The 20807-nt window shown below is 44.4% G+C and overlaps 1 protein-coding gene across 5 annotated transcripts in view; it reads left to right on the top strand.

Annotated features, from left to right (window-relative positions):
* Nucleotides 1-20807, top strand: part of LOC137364492 (TOG array regulator of axonemal microtubules protein 2-like) — a 210965-nt gene that overhangs the window by 76300 nt on the left and 113858 nt on the right. For all 5 annotated transcript variants that reach the window (XM_068027681.1, XM_068027683.1, XM_068027682.1 and 2 more), the window contains exons 2-4: nt 1741-1867; nt 5167-5301; nt 13258-13536. In XM_068027681.1, the coding sequence (XP_067883782.1) occupies nt 1741-1867; nt 5167-5301; nt 13258-13536 (541 nt within the window). The remainder of the gene's footprint in view (nt 1-1740; nt 1868-5166; nt 5302-13257; nt 13537-20807) is intronic.

Here is a 20807-nt window from a genome sequence, read left to right as displayed (position 1 = left end):
TGGAGCGTTCCACGGCAATGTGGCCATACCAATCCTTTGCAACAGATAGAACTGCAGCACATAGTGACACTTGGTGTTTGTGTACCGGGGGTCTACACACAGCTTGGTGCAGACGCCAACAAAGATGACCATCAGAATGAGGCTGACTCTGGGTACAATTTCTCCCCACTTTATCTAGAGAGCTGAATATCTCCCTCTGTTGGATATATGTGGCAATATATTATGTAGTCTTGAGCCCTACAGTTAAAATAAACTCCTCAACCTCAGGAAGCACCAACACACATTACAATCAATTAAATACCTTTGAAGTGCAGTCACTGTTATAATGTAGGAAATACAGCAGCCAATTTGCATACAGCAAGTCCCCACAGTCAGCAATGTAATGACAATCAGATAATCTGTTTTTAATAATGTTGGTTGAGGGGTGAACATTGGTCAGGACACCACTGCTTTACTCTGAATAGTGACATTAGATCTTCTATAATTACCTGAGAGAGTAGACAGGGTCTTGGGTTAACATCTCCCTCAACACTGCACTGAACTTTGGGATTATATTATTCGTAAGCCTCTGGAGTGGGATTTGAACCCACAATCTTTGGGTTAAAAAGTGAGAGCTTAGTCACTGAACCACAGCCAACAGACAACTGCAATTGGTTCAGAAGCCTTAAGGTTACGGAAGAGAAATTGAGCGAAGATGCGCATTTCTGGGGCAGGATTTTACCAGTCCCGGGGAGGCAGGCGAGAAGAAGGAGGGGGTGCGGGGTCCGATTGGCTCTCCAACATGGTCCCGCTGCCGGGATATTTTCCAAGTGGCGGGACCGGAAGTGGAGAGGTAATCTGCTCAGAGGAGGCGGCAGCCAATTACCATAATTAAAGACCCTTTTAGCGGCCATTTTACAGTGCCATTGGCATTTTGTTGACAGTTGGGTCATCATCCCCCGCTGTGTGGGAAGGCTGCCAGTTATATGGAGGCAGTCTCCCTGTGGCAGTCCAGGGGCGAGGATCGATGGCACAATGATGGGGCTGTGGGGAGGGAAGGCAGACCCCGCAGTTCCAACAATCTCCCCAGAGGAGTCTCCCCTCTGACTCTGGGGCCTGTGAATTTATTAGGAGGTTGCCTGTGATAAAATTGCTGAGGCGGTTCTGGTGTCTGCGGTAAAATTCAGGCTCTGGTCACGATCAGTAACTTCCCTGCCACTCCATCCCTTTCTGCAAGGGAACCTTTGCTTATTTTCGCTGCCTTATCCCTAAAACTCCTCAGAATAAGTGGAAGGGTGAAGGCTGGATAGGGCTGTGCCATGCTGATCAATGGGGTCATATTAGCCTGCCCCCTCTCACAAAGTAGACTCACACATGAGGAATGGCCACTAGGGACTGGTACCTATAGATCTGTATTGTCGCAACAGGGGAGGGGGCCCCACAGAAAGAAAAGGAGTAAGATTAAGGACGATGTTGTTCTTCACTATGTTTCTGAGGGAGAGTTGGACATGTTTCAGGACGGGGTGGAGATCACCTCATGCAAGAGCCAGGAATCCGGCAACATGGAGCAGGGCCAACCTGGTCTCCAGCTAGTACTATTAATTTAGTAATATTAATTCCCCCCACTGCCCATCCCTTCATTGACTTCTATTGTTTGCCTCTCCCAGAAGATATCACGGCTCTGAGTTGGTCTTCTCCTCTCCATCATTTCCATACGTTTGTAAAGCAACTTCTCATTGTATGCCACTCTTTTGTCCCTAGCCTTCTGAAAATATTGTGGACAGCTCGAGCCCAGACCAGTGGCACAGTTGGATTAAGAACACCCACCAGCCTTTTGAGAAAGGTGGCATCAAACGGGTCACAGACATGAGCGAAGACTTTGCAGAAGGTAAGAGCTGTCAGCAGGCAGGAGTACAGCAACCCTGTTCATGTGTGCCCCACATTATCAAACTGGCTGTTAATTTATTCTGACAGTTCCTTGTTTGCCTACACTCCTCGCCATCTGCATGCCAAGAGGGTAGGCTGACTGCTCCCAAGAGGGTAGATTACCCATCTTAAGAGGGTGGTTATAAATCCCAGGAGTATAGATCATCCATTCCTAAGCCTCCACCATTAGCACTCTGGAACCAGGCTGCCGGGGGTGGCCTGGGACATGCAAATCATCCAGACTCTGTTGCTTTGTGAGGCAGTGTCTGCCTTCTGGCCAGTGGCCTCTCCAACACCTCCACCACTAGGAGTAGGAACTCACCGAGGGGGGTTGGGAGGCTGGGTACTACAGGAGGAAACAGCTGGGTGACTCACTCTTCATTACCTCTACAGTTCTGATCGCCACACTATAGGAAGGATGTGATTGCACTGGAGAGGGTGCAAAGGAGATTCGCCAGGATGTTGCCTGGGCTGGAGCATTTCAGCTATGCAGAGAGAGCGTAGGCTAGGGTTGTTTTCCTTAGAGCAGAGAAGGCTGAGGGGGGACCAGATTGAGGTATACAAAATTGAGGGGCATAGATAGGGTAGATAGGAAGAAACTTTTTCCCTTAGCGGAGGGGTGAATAACCAGGGGGCATAGATTTAAGGTAAGGGGCAGGAGATTTAGAGGGGATTTGAGGAAAATTTTTTCCACCCAGAGGGTGGTTGGAATCTGGAACACACTGCCTGAAGGGGTGGTAGAGGCAGGAACCCTCACAACATTTAAGAAGTATTTCGATGAACATTTGAAATGCCATAGCATACAAAGCTACAGGCCAAGTGCTGGAAAATGGGATTAGAATAGTTAAGTGCTTGATGGCTGGCACAGACATGATAGGCCAAAGGAGCTGTTTCTGTGCTGTATAACTCTATGACTCTATGATCCGGATGAAAGCATTGGGGTACTGTCTGCAACTTCACAGATGACACAAAGATTTATGCAGGTGTTAGAATATTGGACGAGAAAAGGGAACAACAATTCAATCCAGATGTGAAGAGGAGATGGGTTTTCATCTGGAAGATGACCTTTACTGTAGATAAATACATGTCATAGAGTCATAGAGTTATACAGCACAGAAACAGGCACTTCGGCCCATCGTGTCTGTGCCAGCCATCGAGCACCCTCTCCAGTGCAATCACATCCTTCCTATTGTATGGTGCCCAGAACTGTACACAGTACTCCAGCTGTGGCCTAACTAGCGTTTTATACAGCTCCATCATAACCTCCCTGCTCTTATATTCTATGCCTCGGCTAATAAAGGCAAGTATCCCATACGCTTTCCTAACCACCTTATCTACCTGTGCTGCTGCCTTCAATGATCTATGGACAAGTGCACCAAGGTCCCTCTGACCCTCTGTACTTCCTAGGGTCCTACCATCCATTGTATAATCCCTTGCCTTGTTAGTCCTCCCAAAATGCATCACCTCACACTTCTCAGGATTAAATTCCATTTGCCACTGCTCCGCCCATCGTGTCAGCCCATCTATATCGTCCTGTAATCTAAGGCTTTCCTCCTCACTATTTACGACCCCATCAATTTTCATGTCATCTGCGAACTTACTGATCATACCTCCTATATTCACGTCTAAATCATTAATGTACACTACAAACAGCAAGTGTCCCAGCACTGATCCCTGCGGTACACCTCTGCTCACAGGCTTCCAATCACAAAAACAACCCTCGACCATCACCCTCTACCTCCTGCCACTAAGCCAATTTTGGATCCAATTTGCCAAATTGCCCTGGATCCCATGGGCTTTTACCTTCTTAACCAATCTCCCATACGGGACCTTATCTAAAGCCTTACTGAAGTCCATATAGACTACATCAACTGCTTTACCCTCATCTACACATTTCGTCACCGCCTCAAAAAATTCAATCAAATTAGTCAGACACGATCTCTCCCTGACAAAGCCATGCTGACGATCCCAGATTAATCCCTGCCTCTCCAAGTGGAGATTAATCCTCTGGGTTGAGCTAATGCCAAGCATGTGTATACCAAGCTGGGCTCTGAATTGAAGTCTGTTGGAGGAGGGTAGAGAGACCTAGGTGCTAGAGCATATGGGTCTGTAAAGGTCCACACCGAGTGTTGAAAGGCTAAACCAACAATAAATAGAGTATTAAGATATATTGTTAGGATGATTCGGTATAACAGTGTCCTTGTACAAGATCTTGGCAATGCCTCAGAGAATCATGATATAAAGGCCCTGCAAAAGGTAAAGAGAAGCCCCTAAGTTGAAAACTAGCTGAAATGACCTTAGCTATCAGGTCGGCTTAGAGAGTTGTGTCTTTTTATTGTAGAAGAAGACAGGATTTGGAACGATTTGATTGAGGTTTTTGAAATGATAAAGAGGACAGATTATATACATTAAACAGGTTAGGAGACAAGTTACACTTCACTCTCTTGAAACCTCCACCACAACAGTAGCTGAGTCAGAAAGTTATGAGTTCAAGACCCACTCCAGAGACTTGAGCACAAAAAAAATCTCCAGTGCAGTACTGAGGGAGTGCTGCACTGTCGGAGGTGCTGTCTTTCAGATGAGACATTAAACCAAGACCCTGTCTGTCTCTCGGGTGGATATAAACGATCCCATGCCACTATTTTGAAGAAGAGCAGGGGAGTGATCCCTGGTGTCCTGGCCAATAGTGATGCCTCAACCAATATCACAAAAAACAGATTATCTGGCCTTTCTCACATTGCTGATTGTGGGATCTTGCTGTGCGTAAATTGGCTGCTGTATTTTCTACATTACAACAGTGACTACACTTCAAAAGTACTTAATTAGCTGTAAAGCGCTTTGGGATGTCCTGCAATTGTGAAAAGTGCTTTACAAATGCAAGTCTGTCTTTCTTTTCAATGTTATGGGAGCACCATCACCTTCATTTTCCTCTCCAAGTCACACACCACCCTGGCTAGGACATACATCACTGTTTATCATAGTCACCGGCTCAATTTCCTGGAACTCCCTATCTAACGCCAGCACTGTACAGACTGTAGCAGTGCAAGGGCAAGACCCACCACCACCTTCTTAGGGGTAGTTAAGGATGGGCCTTGCCAGCGGCACCCATATCCCGAGAATGAATAAAAAGAACCTGACAGACGTATCGCGCCATATCCTGGTCATATTACAGCATCGACTTTCCATAATAACGTGTATAAGATGTTGCTTTTATCATTTGCAATGACTAAATTTCACTATTATATTCTCACCACAAATCAGGCAAGTACAGGCCACCAATGGCTGTGTACTGTGGGACCATACGGAATAACAAGGCAGCATTCAAACCCATTCGCAGCAACAGTGTGGATTCCGATCTCCATTTACGGACAGGAGGCTGGATGTCCAAGGGGAAAGGTAAAGATCTGTATGTGTGTGGGACTGTTTAGTGCTGTGGGTTAGAAACTCTCCTTCACCTTGTCACCCGGGTTTAAATCGGCCTTTGGGGCAATGGTCTCCTCTGTCTGGAACGCAGGAACATTAGGAAGAGGAGTCAGCCATTAGCCCTTCAAGTCTGTTCCACCATTCAGTTAGACCATGAGCTGATCTGCACTTAACCTACCTTTGCTCCTTATCTCTTGATACCTTCACCTTACAAAAGTCAGTCGATCACAGTCTTGAAAGCTCTGATAGTCCCTGCAATTATAGCCTTTTTGAGGGACAGAGTTCCAGATTTCCACTACCGTTTAAGTTCCAGATTTGCAATACACTCTACTGGCTGTAAGAGTCCTGTGCAAAGCAAGTGTCGGCAGAGATTGACTGCAGGAATGGGCTTGTCTGATAATTGGAAAATATCAACCTGGCGCAGCAGGTTGAAACTACCAGGGCTGAGGTCAATGCATATTATGGGGGCCGGGTAAAGGGAGCTTTACTCTGCATCTAAGCTGAAGTAAACCTGACCCATGAGTGCTCAGTGGTGACTCTGGGTGCCTGAAATAGGAAAGTGTCGCAGTTGGCTAGTAGTTTTGACCCCCATCTTGGTGAGCATAAACATTTCTGAGCCCCATTTCATGCTATTTTGATGAGTTACTAGCTCTCAGGGCATATGATAGCTTGATCAAGAAATAATTTAAAATCTGACATTGAGAATGGGCTATTATAGATCTAGTACTGTGCAGTGAGAAAGGGCTAATTAATAATCTCATTGTAATGGAGCCTTTAGGGAAGAGTGACCATAATATGATATAATTTTACATTAAGTTTGAAAGTAACGTCGTTCAATCTGAAACTAGGGTCTTAAATCTAAACAAAGGAAACTACAAAGATATGAAGGGCAACTTGGCTGTGGTAAATTGGGAACTGCATTAAAAGGTATGATGGTAGACAGTCAATGGCTAGCATTTAAAGAATTGATACATGGTTTACAACAAATATACATTCCTTTGAGACACAAAACTCAACAAAAAAAGTGATCCAACTGTGGCTAACAAAAAAAGTCAAAGATTGTATTAGATCAAAGGAAGAGGCTTATAAAGTTGCCAAAAAAGTAGTGAGCCTGAGAATTGGGAGCATTTCAGAATTCAGCAGAGGAGGACCAAGAAACTGACTAAGAAAGAGAAAATAGAATACGAAAGTAAACTAGCAAGAGACATAAAAATAGATTGTAAAAGCTTCTATAGGTATGTAAAAAGGAAAACATTAGCAAAGACAAATGTGGGCCCATTACAGGCAGAGACAGGAGAATTTATAATGTGGAGTACGGAAATGGCAGAGAAACTAATCAAATACTTTGTGTCTGTCTTCATGGAGAAAGATACGAAAAATCTCCCAGAAATACAAGGAAACCAAGGGACCAGTGAGAATGGGGAACTGAAAGAAATTAGTATTAGTTAAAAAATAGTACTGGAGAAATGAGGGGATTGAAAGCCGGTAAATCACCTGGGACTGATGATCTACATCCCGGAATGTTGAAAGAGGTGGCTGTAGAGATATTGGATGCATTGGTACTCATTTTCTAAAATTCTACAGATTCTGGATCGGTTCCTGCAGATTGGAAGGTAGCACATATGATAAAACAGGATCTGGCCAAAGTGGACTGGGAGCAGCTACTTGTAGGAAAGTTTACATCAGACCAGTGGGAGTCATTCAAAAAGGAAATAGTGAGAGTTGAGGGCCAACATGTTCCCATAAAGGTGAAGGGTAGGACCAACAGGTCCAGGGAACCCTGGATGTCAATGGATATAGAGGATTGGATAAGGAAACAAAATGAGGCTTATGGCAGATTCAGAGTGCTGAAAACAGCAGAGGCCCTAGAGGAGTATAGAAAGTGTAGGGGGGTACTTGAAAAAGTAATTAGGAGAGCAAAGAGGGGCATGAAAAAAACACTGGCGGGCAAGATAAAGGAAAATCCCAAGGCATATTATAAGTATATTAAGGGCAAGAGGATAACCAGGGAAGGAGTAGGGCCCATTAGAGACCAAAGTGGCAATCTGAGTGAGGAGCCGGAGGACGTAGGTGAGGTTTTAAATGATTACTTTTCATCTGTGTTCACTATGGAGAAGGACGATGTAGATGTAGAGATCAGGAAGGAGGATTGTGATATACTTGAACAAAGTAGCATTGAAAGGGAGGAGGTATTAGCGGTTTTTGCGGTCTTAAAAGTGGATAAATCCACTGGCCCAGATGAGATGCATCCCAGGCTGCTATGTGAGGCAAGGGAGGAGATTTCAGGGGCTCTGACAAAAATTTTCAAATCCGCTCTGGCCACACGAGAGGTACCAGAGGACTAGAGGACAGTGAATGTGGTACCATTATTCAACAAGGGTCGTAGGGATAAACCAGGTAATTACAGGCCAGTGAATCTAACATCAGTGGTAGGGAAACTATTGGAAAAAATTCTGAGGGACAGGATTAATCTCCACTTGGAGAGGCAGGGATTAATCAGGGATAGTCAGCATGGCTTTGTCAGGGGGAGATCATGTCGAACAAATTTGATTGAATTTTTCGAGGAGGTAACTAGATGTGCAGATGAGGATAAAGGAGTTGATGTAGTCTACATGGACTTCAGTAAGGCTTTAGATAAGGTCCTGCATGGGAGATTGGTGAAGAAGGTAAGAGCCCATGGGATCCAGGGCAATTTGGCAAATTGGATCCAAAATTCTCTTAGTGGCAGGAGGCAGAGAGTGTTGGTCGAGGGTTGCTTTTGCAATTGGAAGCCAGTGACCAGTGGTGTACCACAGGGATTAGTACTGGGGCCCTTTCTGTTTATAGTGTACATTAATGATTTAGACGTGAATCTAAGAGGTACGATCAGTAGGTTCACAGATGAAACGTAAATTGGTGGTGTCATAAATAGTGAGGAGGAAAGCCTTAGATTACAGGATGATATAGATGGGCTGGTAAGATGGGCAGAGCAGTAGCAAATGGTATTTAATCCTGAGAAGTGTGAGGTGATATATTTTGGGAGGACTAACAAGGCAAGCGAATATACAATGGATGGTAGGATCCTAGGAAGTACAGAGGGTCAGAGTGACCTTGGTGTACTTGTCCATAGATCATTGAAGGCAGCAGCACAGGTAGATAAGGTGGTTAGGAAGGCATATGGGATACTTGTCTCTATTAGCCAAGGCATAGAATATAAGAGCAGGGAGGTTATGATAGGGCTGTATAAAATGCTATTTAGACCACAGCTGGAGTACTGTGTACAGTTCTGGGCACCACACTATAGGAAGGATGTGATTGCACTGGAGAGGGTGCAGAGGAGATTCACCAGGATGTTGCCTGGGCTGGAGCCTTTCAGCTATGAAGAGAGACTGAATAGGCTAGGGTTGTTTTCCTTAGAGCCGAGAAGGCTGAGAGGGGACATGATTGAGGTATACAAAATTATGAAGGGCATAGATAGGGTAGATAGGAAGAAACATTTTCCCTTAGCGGAGGTGTCAATAACCAGGGGGCATCGATTTACGGTAAGGGGCAGGAGGTTTAGAGGGGATTTGAGGAAATATGTTTTCACCCAGAGGGTGGTTGGAATCTGGAATATACTGCTTGAAGGGGTGGTAGAGGCAGGAACCCTCACAACATTTAAGAAGTATTTAGATGAGCACTTGAAATGCCATAGCAGACAAGGCTACGGGCCAAGTGCTGGAAAATGGAATTAGAATAGATAGGTGCTTGTTGGCCAGCATAGACATGATGGGCTGAAGGGCCTGTTTCTGTGCTGTAATACTCTATGACTCTGTGACTCTATGGCTCAAATGTAATCCCACTATTTAAGAAAAGGGGGAAAAGAGAAAACGGGAACTACAGACCTGTTAGCCTGACATCAGTAGTAGAGAAAATGCTAGTCTCTATTCTAAAGGATGTGATAAATGGACACTTAGAAAATAATGGTTAGGATTGGGCAGAACCAACATAGATTTATGAAAGGGAAATCATGTTTGGCAAACCTGTTGGAGTTTTTTGAGTAGCAGAATAGATAAAGGGGAACCAGTGTGTGGTGTATTTGGAGTTTCAGAAGGCTTTCAATAAGGTCCCATACAACAGGTTAGTAAACAAAATTAGAGCACATGGGAATGGGGGGAATATATTGGCATGGATTGAGAATTGGTTAATGAACAGAAAATGGAGAGTAGGAATAAATGGGTCATTCTCAGATTGGCAGGCTGTGACTAGTGGAGTACCTCAAGGATCAGTGCTTGGGCCCCAGCTATTCACAATCTATAACAATGATTTGGATGTGGGGACCAAATGTAATATTTCCAAGTTTGCTGACGACACAAAACTAGGTGGCAATGTGAGTTGTAAGTAAAATGCTTCAAGAAGGTTTAGACAGGCTAAGTGAGTGGGCAAGAACATTTTTTTTTTATTCATTCATGGGATGTGGGTGTCACTGGCCAGGCCAGCATTTATTGCCCATCCCTAATTGCCTTTGAGAAGGTTCTGAGCTGTCTTCTTGAACCACCGCAGTCCATGTGGGGTAGGTACACCCACATTGCTATTGACTTTGTAGCGGTTAGGTACAACTGAGTGGCTTGCTAGGCCATTTCAGAGGGCATGTAAGAGTTAACCACATTGCTGTGGATCTGGAGTCACATGTAGGCCAGACCAGGTAAGGACAGCAGATTTCCTTCCCTAAAGGGCATTAGTTTTTACAACAATCGACAATGGTTTCATGGCCATCATTAGACTAGCTTTTTAATTCCAGATTTATTAATTGAATTCAAATCCCATCTTCTGCTGTGGTGGGATTTGAACCCATGTCCCCAGAGAAATACCCTGGGTCTCTGGGTTACTAGTCCAGTGACAATACCACTACACCACCGCTTCCCCTACTACATGGCAAATGGAATATAATGTGGAAAAATATGAAGTGATCCACTTTGGTAGGAAAAACAGAAATGCAGAGTATTTCTTAAATGGTGAGAGATTGGGAAGTGTTGATCTCCAAAGGGACCTGGTTGTCCTTGTTCATGAGTCACTGAAAGCTAACATACAGGTACAGGAACAAACAATTGGGAAGGCAAATGGTATGTTGGCCTTTATTGCAAGAGGATTTGAGTACAGGAGAAAAGAAGTCTTGCTGCAATTGTATAAAGCCTTGGTGAGAACACACCTGGAGTATTGTGTACAGTTTTGCTCTCCTTACCTAAGGAAGGATATACTTGCCATAGAGGGACTGCAATGAAGGTTCACCAGACAAATTCCTGGGATGGCAGGATTGTCCTATGAGGAAAGATTAAGGAGGTTGGGCCTGTATTTTCTAGAGTTTAGAAGAATTAGAGGTGATCTCATTCAAACATACCAAATTCTTTGAGGGCTCGACAGGGTAGATGGCTGGGGGCTCTAGAACCAGGGGACACAATCTCTGAATATGAGGTAGGCCATTTAGGACTGAGGTGAGGAGGAATTTCTTCACTCAGAGGGTGGTGAATCTGTGGTATTCTCTACCCCAGAAGACGGTAGAGGCTCAGTCATTGAGTATATTCAAGACAGAAATTGATAGATTTCTAGATATTAAAGAAATCAAGGGATATAGGGATAGTGCAGGAAAATGGCACTAAGGAAGCAGATCAGCCATATTCTAGTTGAATGGTGGAGCAAGGTCGAGGGGCCAAATGGTCTACTCCTGCTCCTATTTCCAATGTTCCTGTGATAGGTTTTGTTTGGTGAGGGTATTTAGGGATATGAAACCAAGGTGGGTGGATGAAGATAGGTCGCTGGTTAACTCTGATCTCATTGAATGGCAGAACAGGCTGAAGGGGCAGAATGGCCTGTTGAAGCTCTGTGGCATGGCAGCAAAAATGAAAGGGCGTCACAATCTGCAGGGATACAGCCCACTGGGCTGGGTGTGACCCTTCAGGGCCTCAGGCACTGACCCTGCCAGGGAGCTCACAGAGTGGGGAGGGTCCTCACTTTGCATGTCACTGTGGGCTACAGGCTAATGTAGCGCACCCGCCTGTTCCAGGAGGTCGGGAACCTCGGTGAAATTTACTGCATTTCAGAGGACGGGGATGATAGTGTTAGCTGCTCATTGGTCCCCTTTGGAGTTCAGGTGGGAGTTTGCTGGAGGAAATAAGGATTTTTGACCCCAAAGCTTGTTACCTTGACAACACCAATCCAGTTGCCATCTCAACTGGGGGTTCCACCTCAACAGCTTCTATGGTCATAAGTTGCCTTGCAGAGTCTGATGCTTCACCCCAGCCAACCAAATCACTGCTGGAGCTGCCCATGGCCTACATTTAGGGTTGCCATCTCGAATTGGCCATATTCCTGGAGGTTTTGTCACATGACCTCTGGCCTCCAACCATCACACCCCACCAAGTCAAACAGCTCTTTTACCCCATTTACAATATTTTTTTTATCATTAAAAGACAAAAGGTTTGCTCATCGCAGTTTCCAGAAGACTAATTTTTAATTTCTGGAGACTCCAGGAGAATCCTGGAGAGTTGGCAACCCTATTAACATTCCAGTTAAACTACGGAAGCAGGCCTTCACCTGTGGGTAGGCCCCACTGCTGCGCTGCTGCACCTGTTGAATAGCTATCAAGATCGATGCGGGAAATGCCAGAAAGGAGATTTAGGATCCGTGGAAGTGGCACGGCCTGGAAGCCCCTTAAAATACAAGGAGCAGTGCTTATTTATAAGAATAGCCTCAATCGAATTAGGTCGCATTTTTATAGCACATCACTCAGAATGAGAATGGCAATGAGAGCATAAGCATCGGGCTGAAAGGAGTCTGTGGGTTAAAGATTGAGGGTGATGGTGATCTTGGCAGTACTGTCCATACCCTGGTTTGAGGCTGCAGCAGCTGACATATCTCAGCTTGGTCACTGGAATGAAGGTGCCACATACATTACTACTCAGTGAAGTTGAAATAGGATGAGTGCTGCCTCACGACCCTCTGTGGAAGCAGATTCCACAGGAAATTTCAAAAGGCATTTGGACATGTACTCGGAGAGGACTAACTTTCAAGGTGTGGGGATAAAGCTGGGGTGTGGGATGACATGAATAGTGCTTTCAAAGAGGCAGAACCTCCATCTAATTAACTTTCTGCCTCATTTACGTTCTGCCAGCGTGCGTTCTGCTCGCGAGCACTACATCGTGCACCAAGATGGCATGCCCATTATAGACACCATTTTGGGTCCTTAGGTTGCCGTGTAGCATTTGAAAAACGGGCGCTACGCAGTTCAATTTCTAGGCCAGTGAGTTTGACACAATCAGTGGGGACATGGAGTGCATTTAGCTTCATTTATGGTGATAGGCTCGCGTCGCACAAATTAAATCATTTCCTAGAAGCTGTAAAGGACCAGTAACCTCTCCAAGGCAGTTTTCCTCATTACATCATACCGCACTGAAGAAGGCTTTTTGGCCATCGTGCCTGTGCTGGCTCTTTGAAAGAGCAATCCAATTAGTCTCACTGCCCCCTGCTCTTTCCCTTTAGTCCTATCATTTTCTCCCCTTCAACGATTTATCCAATTTCTTTTTGAAAGATACTATTGAATCTGCTTCCACCATCCTTTCAGGCAGTGTAACATTTTTCTTCTTATCACTGCTTCTGGTTGTTTGGCAATTACCATAAACTTTAGTCCTCTGGTTGCTACCCATCTCACCAGTGGAAACAATTGCTCCTTTTTTTAATCTATCAAAACCCTTCAAGATTTTGAATTCCTCTGAGAGAGAGAAAGACAGAGTTAATGTTTCAGGTTGATGACGTTTTCCTCTATCCACAGACGCTGCCTGACCTGCCAAGCGTTTCCAGCATGTTGCTTTCCTTATGAAATCTGATTGGAATTGTTTTGAATGTTTACTGATGGGACTTTTGCTCTTTAAGAGCAGGGCGTGCTGAGAACTCCACTAACCCTCTTGTTTTCTGCAGCCATTCTTCAGTCCAGTCTGAACTTGCCCCTGAAGAAAACCTGTTTTATAAAGAGCACCAAGGGAAGTCAGCAGTCTACAGGTGGCTGGGTTTTGGACAGTAATCATTTCTACCACTTGTTTGATGGCAGTAGATCGCAGGCTGCATCTCATATTCATGGCTACAGTGTGAAGCTGGACTGGGCTGAGACAGAAACAGAGAGTGGTCATCCTTCCCTCGACACACTTCAACTTAAAAACAAACTCAAACGACGAATGTCGGAAATCCTGCCACAAAAGAGTAAGTTCAATAGCATCTGGAAAAGTTTCAGTTCTCTCTTTCCTCTATGTGCTCTCTCTATCTGTCTGCTTCCTCTTTCTGTCTTTCCTCACTCCCCTGGTCTGCTTCTCTCTTCCCTCAATCTATCTTTTTTCCTACATTCTTTTTCCTTACTCTTTCTATCCTTCCTTGCTCTTTCTCTGTCGCGCTCCCTTTGGTTTTCTGTCTCCCTCTCTCTCTCTGCTCACTGTCTCTCCTTCCTCCTCTGTTTTGCTCTCTCCCTCTCTTTGCTCAATATCACCCTCTCCTCACCCACTCTGTTTTTCTTTCTCTACTCCATCACTCTGTCTCTCTTTCTTTATGCTTTCTATTCTCACCCTCTTTCATTTCCTCTCTTTTTTTCTCACTGGCACTCTCTCTCTATTTCCTCACATTCTCTCTGTCCTGACTCTTTATTCTCTCTTTCCTCACTGTCACTGGCTCTTGTTTTTCTTGCTCACTCTCTGTCCTCTCTGTTTTTCTTTCCCTCTTTGCTCACTGCCACATTCGATCTCTTGCTTCAATCTTCCTCTTTCTCAGCGGCTGTTTTTAACCCTCTCTTTCCTCACTTCCCCTTTCTCATTTTTCTCTCTCTCTTTTTCCTCATTTCTTTTCTCTTTCCTCCTCCTTTCTCCTCATTTCCTCTCTCAATTTCCCTCACTCTCTTTTCCCTCTCCTTTGTTGTCTTACTTTCCCACATCCTCTCTTTCCTCCTCCTCTCTCATTCTCTTTCCTATCTCTCTTTCCTTTTTGTCGCTCTCATTTTATCTCTCCTCTTCTTCCCCGTTCCATCTCTGTACCTTATCGTCTTTCCCTCCATCCCTTTGATTGCACCCTCACAACATCAACGCAAGGCGCAAAATAGTTGCCTTATAATTGTAAAAGCTCACAATGCACTTCAGTTTGGCTCATGGCCAACTGTTAGTACTTGCTGGAGCATCACATCCTGTTAAACAATGGAGCCTGTGTTTCACTGCAAGAAGTGGCTCTATTGTATGAATTATCCTCCAACTTCTCGGGCTTCCAAAGTTACTTTTGTTTAATGAGGGAGAGAAAAATAAACAACAGTAGGGAGACATTTTGTCTTCAACATCCATTTTGGATCTCCCTGTTTACTGCTGTTAGCTTAGGCCCTGTGCAGCACAAGCTCCCTTTCCACAGAACGTCCAACATTTTTTTATTCTTTCATGGGATGTGGATGTCGCTGGCAAGACCAGCATTTGTTGCCCATCCCTAATTGCCCTTGACAACTGAGTGGCTTGCTAGACTATTTCAGAGGGCAGTTAAGAGTCAACCACATTGCTGTGTATCTGGAATCACAGGTAGGCCAGACCAGGCAAGGACAACAGATTTCCTTCCCTAATAGTGAACCAGATGGGTTTTTTACAACAATCAATGATAGTTTCATGGCACTGTTACTGAGATTAGTGTTCAATTCCATATTTTTTTAATTAATTGAGTTTATTAATTAAATTTAAATTCCACCCACTACCACAGTGGGATTTGAACCCATGCCCCCAGGACATTAGCCTGGGCCTGTGGTTATTAGTCCAGTGACAATACCACTACACCAATTCTCAGTTTCATCAGTCCAGCTCAACTTATCCCCAGAATATATCTATCGATATTGAAGTCTTGTTTCTAGGTCAGAGGCTGGGAATTCTGCAGTGAGTAACTCACCTCCTGACTCCCCAAAGTCTGTCCACCATCTGCAAGGCACAAGTCAGGAGTGTGATGGAATACTCTTCACTTGCCTGGATGGGTGCAGCTCCTGCAACACTCAAGAAGCTCGACACCATCCAGGACAATGCAGCCTGCTTGATTGGCACCCCGTCCACCCACCTAAAACTTTCACACCTTGCACCACCGACGCACAGTGGCAGCAGTGTGTACCATCTACAAGATGCACTGCAGCAACTTGCCCATGCTCCTTCGACAGCACCTTCCAAACCCGTGACCTGTACAACCTAGAAGGACAAGGGCAACAGACATATGGGAACACTACCACCTGCAGATTCCCCTCCAAGTCACAGACCATTCTGACTTGGAACTATATCGCCATTCCTTCACTGTCACAGGGTCAAAATTCTGGAACTTCCTCGCTAGCAGCTCTGTGGGTGTACTTACATCATATGGACTGTAGTGGTTCAAGAAGGCAGCACCTAAGTATAAAGATGTAAAGGCTTAATACCGAAGACAGTGAGAGAGACCCCTCCCACTGTACAAGCGACAGTGTAACAGTCACTTGAGATAGGCTTGAGAAGAAGAATGTATAGCAGCACGAAGGATGGCTTGTGGAGAGGCTATATAGTAACTGTAAATAAATAAGGTTAGTTGACCTTAATCGGAGTCTAAGACTTTCTCTAGAACACCCTACAATGCTACTAATACAAATACAACTAAACTCAACATGGTGACAACAGTGAAACAATGGTAAAGCAACGGTAAAACAGTGGTGAAAGTGACCAGGATAATTTGAAGATCTTCTTACCTTCAGAAGAAGCACCAGGTGAACAAAGGAAAATTTAAAGATAAATAATGGCCCGGTACAGTAAGAAAGCTACTTACCTGCAGGAGAGGCTGTGAAGAGCTCTGCAAAGCTCAGAGCACGGAAATACAGGCTGCACCACAGAACAGAAGCATGGTGGCCTGCAAGTAGAATCTAGTGATTGGGTTAGTTGCGATGCTGATGGTTGAGGATCGCATTAAAAGCCTTTGAAAAGCTTATAGTACCTTTCTAAAGGCATTGTGCTCAGAAAATTTAAAAAAACAGGGAAAAACCCAATCCTTCACTCGGCTGAATGCGAAGGCGGAGAGTGGGAATCCACTAAAAAGTGCGGGAACTCCTGAGAAGCACGGGACCCCCCCCCCCCAAAAAAAAAACAGCAGGAACACCTCCATACCTCCATTAAGGCAAGCACGCCTGAAAAGAAAGCAAACAAACTGCATTTCTCAAAAGCCTATTAAAACAGCAGGGAACTCTCAAAAACAGCTGGGACATCTCCATTAGGGTAAACAAGCCTGAAAAAAACAGTGAATTTCTTAAAGAAAGTGAAACACCCTGAAAAGTCTGAGAGTTTCCAGAATCAAGAAGGACCCAATGAGATTCAAACTTGGCTATTATGGAGAAAAAGGTTCCTAAGGTTTAGAATAGCTTCGCAACTCCATGCAAGTGAACACCCTCCTATATTCAGTAGGTGCGATTGCGGACAACATAATTGTCCAATACGGGATCAACGAGGCTACTGATAAATTTGAAGAGGTAGTCTAAGCCTTTGATAAATCTCTACCAATAAAATCTTGGAAAGTGGCAAATTTGATAAGCGGGCGCAGATGATTGGCGAATCTGTCGACTCTTTTATTAATGGCCTGTATAGATTGGCAGAAGGCAGCGAATACAGCGAATTAAAGAAAGAACTAATCACAGACCGTCTGGTCATCAGCATAGCAGATGAATCCCTTGTCAGACCTGTTGCAAGGAATCCAAGGAAGACTTTTCACTGGAAAAGGCCATTCAAATTGTTAGACAGGCTGAAGTTCGCAAACAGAGTAGGGGCATCCTACGAGCTGAAGGCAAGCCATGGATGAGTAAGAGTCCAATGCCCATCCAACTGGTTAAGCCAAAGCCAGGGGAACACTTTGAGGAACAGAAAAAATATACAGGTGAGGAGAGACATGAAATAGGAAAACTTTGACAACGTTGTGGAGCCAAGCAAGCCCACAGACGAGAGCAGTGCCCAACAAGTAAAGCAGAGTGTTTTAATTGTGAAAAAAACTGGACACTATGGAAAGATGTGCCACAGCAGAATTTCTTCACTTAAAGGTACAAAGCAGATGACCTTCATGCAAAAAGCAGTGAATCAAGTACAGCAGTACCCACAAGAGAAAGAAACAGGAGATTTCTTAGGAAAAACCAGTGATCCAAACCAAGATTTCTGGGCAGTAGACATCTACGTGAATGGACACCTCACGAATTTTAAGCTTGATACAGGGTCCAGCATCAAGGTATTGTCGGACCAAGAGCCTTCCTTAGGTGAAGAGACATTACCTGCAACCGACGGATATACAGTTGCATGGTCCAGGCGGGACACAACAGCGAGTAAAAGGTAAACTCCAAGCAACTCTTCAGCATAAAGGAAGATAACTGGTAGAGACCTTATATGTCTTACACAATCAAGAATTTTCTTTACTGAGCAGGAACGCATGCTTGGAACTGCAGTTGATTGAGAAGGTAGCTGAAGTCGAGCTCACAAAGGTAAACAATTCCTTCCAATCTTCAGCCGATGTGTTATCAAGGGCAACTGTAGATCATCCATCACAGGAAGACGTGAATTTTGTAGGTGACATAGAGTCATACTGGCAACACACAATACAAAGTTGACCAGCAAGTACAGAGAAGTTGTGAGAAATACAACAAGCACAGAAGAATGAGGAAGAGTGTATTTTCATTAGACAATATTATACATGGGTGGCTACAAGAATGTCCAGGAGAACAATGAAGACGTTCCATGAGTATAGGAAATACTTTACCGTAATTGATGACTTATTAGTTTACAACAACAGAATTGTTATTCCTACTTCAATGAGATCTGATATCTTAGATCGATTACACCAAGGCCATTTGGGTATAACCAAGTGCAGAGCTTCAGTATGGTGGCCTGGGATATCTATGGATATCGGACCATGATCAACAACTGTCAGACATGCGTGATACAGAGGCCAGAACAGCACAAACCATTGCTAACTACCCAATTTCCATCTAGACCTCGACAAAGCCTAGACATGGATTTATTCATGTTTGGTGGGAAGTCATATATCATCAGTATCGACTACTTTTCCAGGTGGATAGAAGTCCAACGATTACATTCTATGACCACCGAGGTAGTTATCAAAATCCTTATGGACATCTTTGTGAAACATGGGATTCGGATGAACTAATATCAGACAACGGACCACAGTTCATGAATGAATGTTTTACCTAGTTTGCCGTGAGCTCACTGAGGTATCCACAGTCCAATGACGGGGCAGAACGAGGTGTGAGAACCATAAAATCTTTACTCAAGAATAATGAAGATCTTCCTATCTGACCTCTAATTTGTGCGGATGATTACCTGCAGAATTACTAAGGGGAAAAAAGTTAAGAACACAGCTTCCAGTATTGCCTCAACAATTAATTCCTGGATTGAAGAATCAAGACCACGAGAAAGTTCAAGAAAGAGAAAACTCCTACAGACGGAAACAAACCCGGAATTATAATAAAAGATTTTGAGTGAGAAGCTTATCCAAATTAAACAATGGTCAAAAAGTCTGGATACGTGACCTGGAATGAGAAGGTACAGTAATCTATAAATATGAGGACTATCAGCGATTGTATGTTATACGAGCATACAAAGGAATCGAAGGAATATCATTCCTATTCCACAAAAGCAACAGCCAGTAATCCATCTGCAAGATCCGGATGAAGAGGAACAAACCCAAACTGTACGGAATGCTACAGCCCGTAGAAACGACAAACCAAGTCAGCAATTCAGACTTCCTACAAAGACTACTGATCGCCCCAGACAGATTACAACCAGATCAGGGAGAGTTGTCAAACCTCCCATGAGACTGAATTTGTAAAATGAGAGACTTGGGAGGAGAGAGAGTAGAAGAGAAGTCATAATAGAAAAAATGTTGGATAAAGACTTGGGGGGGAGATGTAGTTTAAGGATGTAAAGGGTTAATACCAAAGACAGTGAGAGACCATCGCCGCCCCCCCCCAACCACTGTTTGAGTAATGATGTAACAATCACATGAGATAGGCTTGAGAAGAAGAAGGCATAGCAGCACGAAGGATGCTAGCTTAGGTGGCTTGCGGAGAGTGTATATAGTAACTGTAAATAATAAAGAGTTGTTAGTTAACCCGAGTCTAAGACTTTATCTAGAATGCCCTACAACATTACTAATACAAATATAACTAAACCCAACAAGCATCTTCTTAGGCAATTAGGGACGGGCAACAAATGCTGGCCTTGCCAGCGATACTCACATCTCATGAACGAATGAAAAAACGATCCATTGCTACACTTCAGGTAGTGCAAATTAACAGAATAAAAAGTAATCTTTTTGTTTTTAAAAGGGAGGAGGACAATCACTGCTGTTTGCAGGAGTTTACCGTATGAAAGTTGGCTGTTGTGTTTCCTACAAAACTACTTCTTTGGTTGTAAAGTGCTTTTTTGATGCCCTGAGAAGATTTCTATCAATGCAGATTACCTTTTTCTTTCATTTTCTGAGCTGGAGCTCCGAATCTATCACCAGCTGCTCATCTCTATCTTTCTTCACCAACTAACCTCTGTGTGTGCCATGTAACTATGTAGCATGTTTGTGGATATACAGACTTAAAAGGAAGAGTTCCTTATCCGAACCGTGCCATGTAGATCGGTCCTGAGGTATGTCCTGCTGAAGCTAAGTGAGGGGAGGTTGGGAGAGGGGCAGGAGGCCTGGTAACAGCCATGCTGGCCTCCCTCCCTCCCTGCTTAGCTGTATAAAGCAGTTAGTTCCAACAGAGAGTGATCATTTTGCTTCCCTGTTCATTCAATGGGTGGAAAATTCTGAACCTTCAGCTTCCAAACACTACTTTCCAGGGCAGGCCCCCCGAATACAATTGGGTCATAAAGCTGGCGCTCGGTTTTCTTTTGATTTCCTTTGTTCGCTACACAATAACCTTTATGGAAAAGCAACACAATCACCTCAGTAAAGCGTGACGCTAATTCATCTCAGGACTGTAACGCTCCAGCAACTGTCAGCCCTGGCCCGAGGCCACATTGGCAACTGTGGGTGGCTGAAGTCATCGGAGATGGTTTCCAGTCAAACATTTCATATTCCAGTGCTGGTGTATGGGACTACATATCGGGTGGCTGCAGGTTAGTGTAATTGTAGCTCAGTGTGTAGTATCTCTTGCTTTTTGATGTTTGAAGGTTGTGGGTTCAAGTCCCAATCCAGATACTCAAGTGCTGAATCTCAGCTGACACTGCGTGCAGTTCTGAGGGGGTGCTGCACTCTCAGAGGTGCTGTCTTTTGGGTGAGACATTAAACTGATGTCTTGCCTGCCCTCACAGGTGGATGTAAAAGCTCGGACTTTTTCAAAGAGCAAGGGAGCTCTCCCTGGTGTCCTGTGTGATGCATTCCTGGTCAGAAGTCGGTGACGTGCCCTGTGGGGGTGGGGGGTCAATCTGTGGCAGAACCTGGGCTGTTACAGCAGGAGCTAAATAGGG

This window comes from Heterodontus francisci, chromosome 3 (assembly GCF_036365525.1).
Source record: "Heterodontus francisci isolate sHetFra1 chromosome 3, sHetFra1.hap1, whole genome shotgun sequence".
In the NCBI taxonomy this organism is placed as follows: domain Eukaryota; kingdom Metazoa; phylum Chordata; class Chondrichthyes; order Heterodontiformes; family Heterodontidae; genus Heterodontus; species Heterodontus francisci.
Note: the sequence above shows the minus strand (reverse complement) of the source record. Positions and strands in the feature narration are given on the sequence as shown.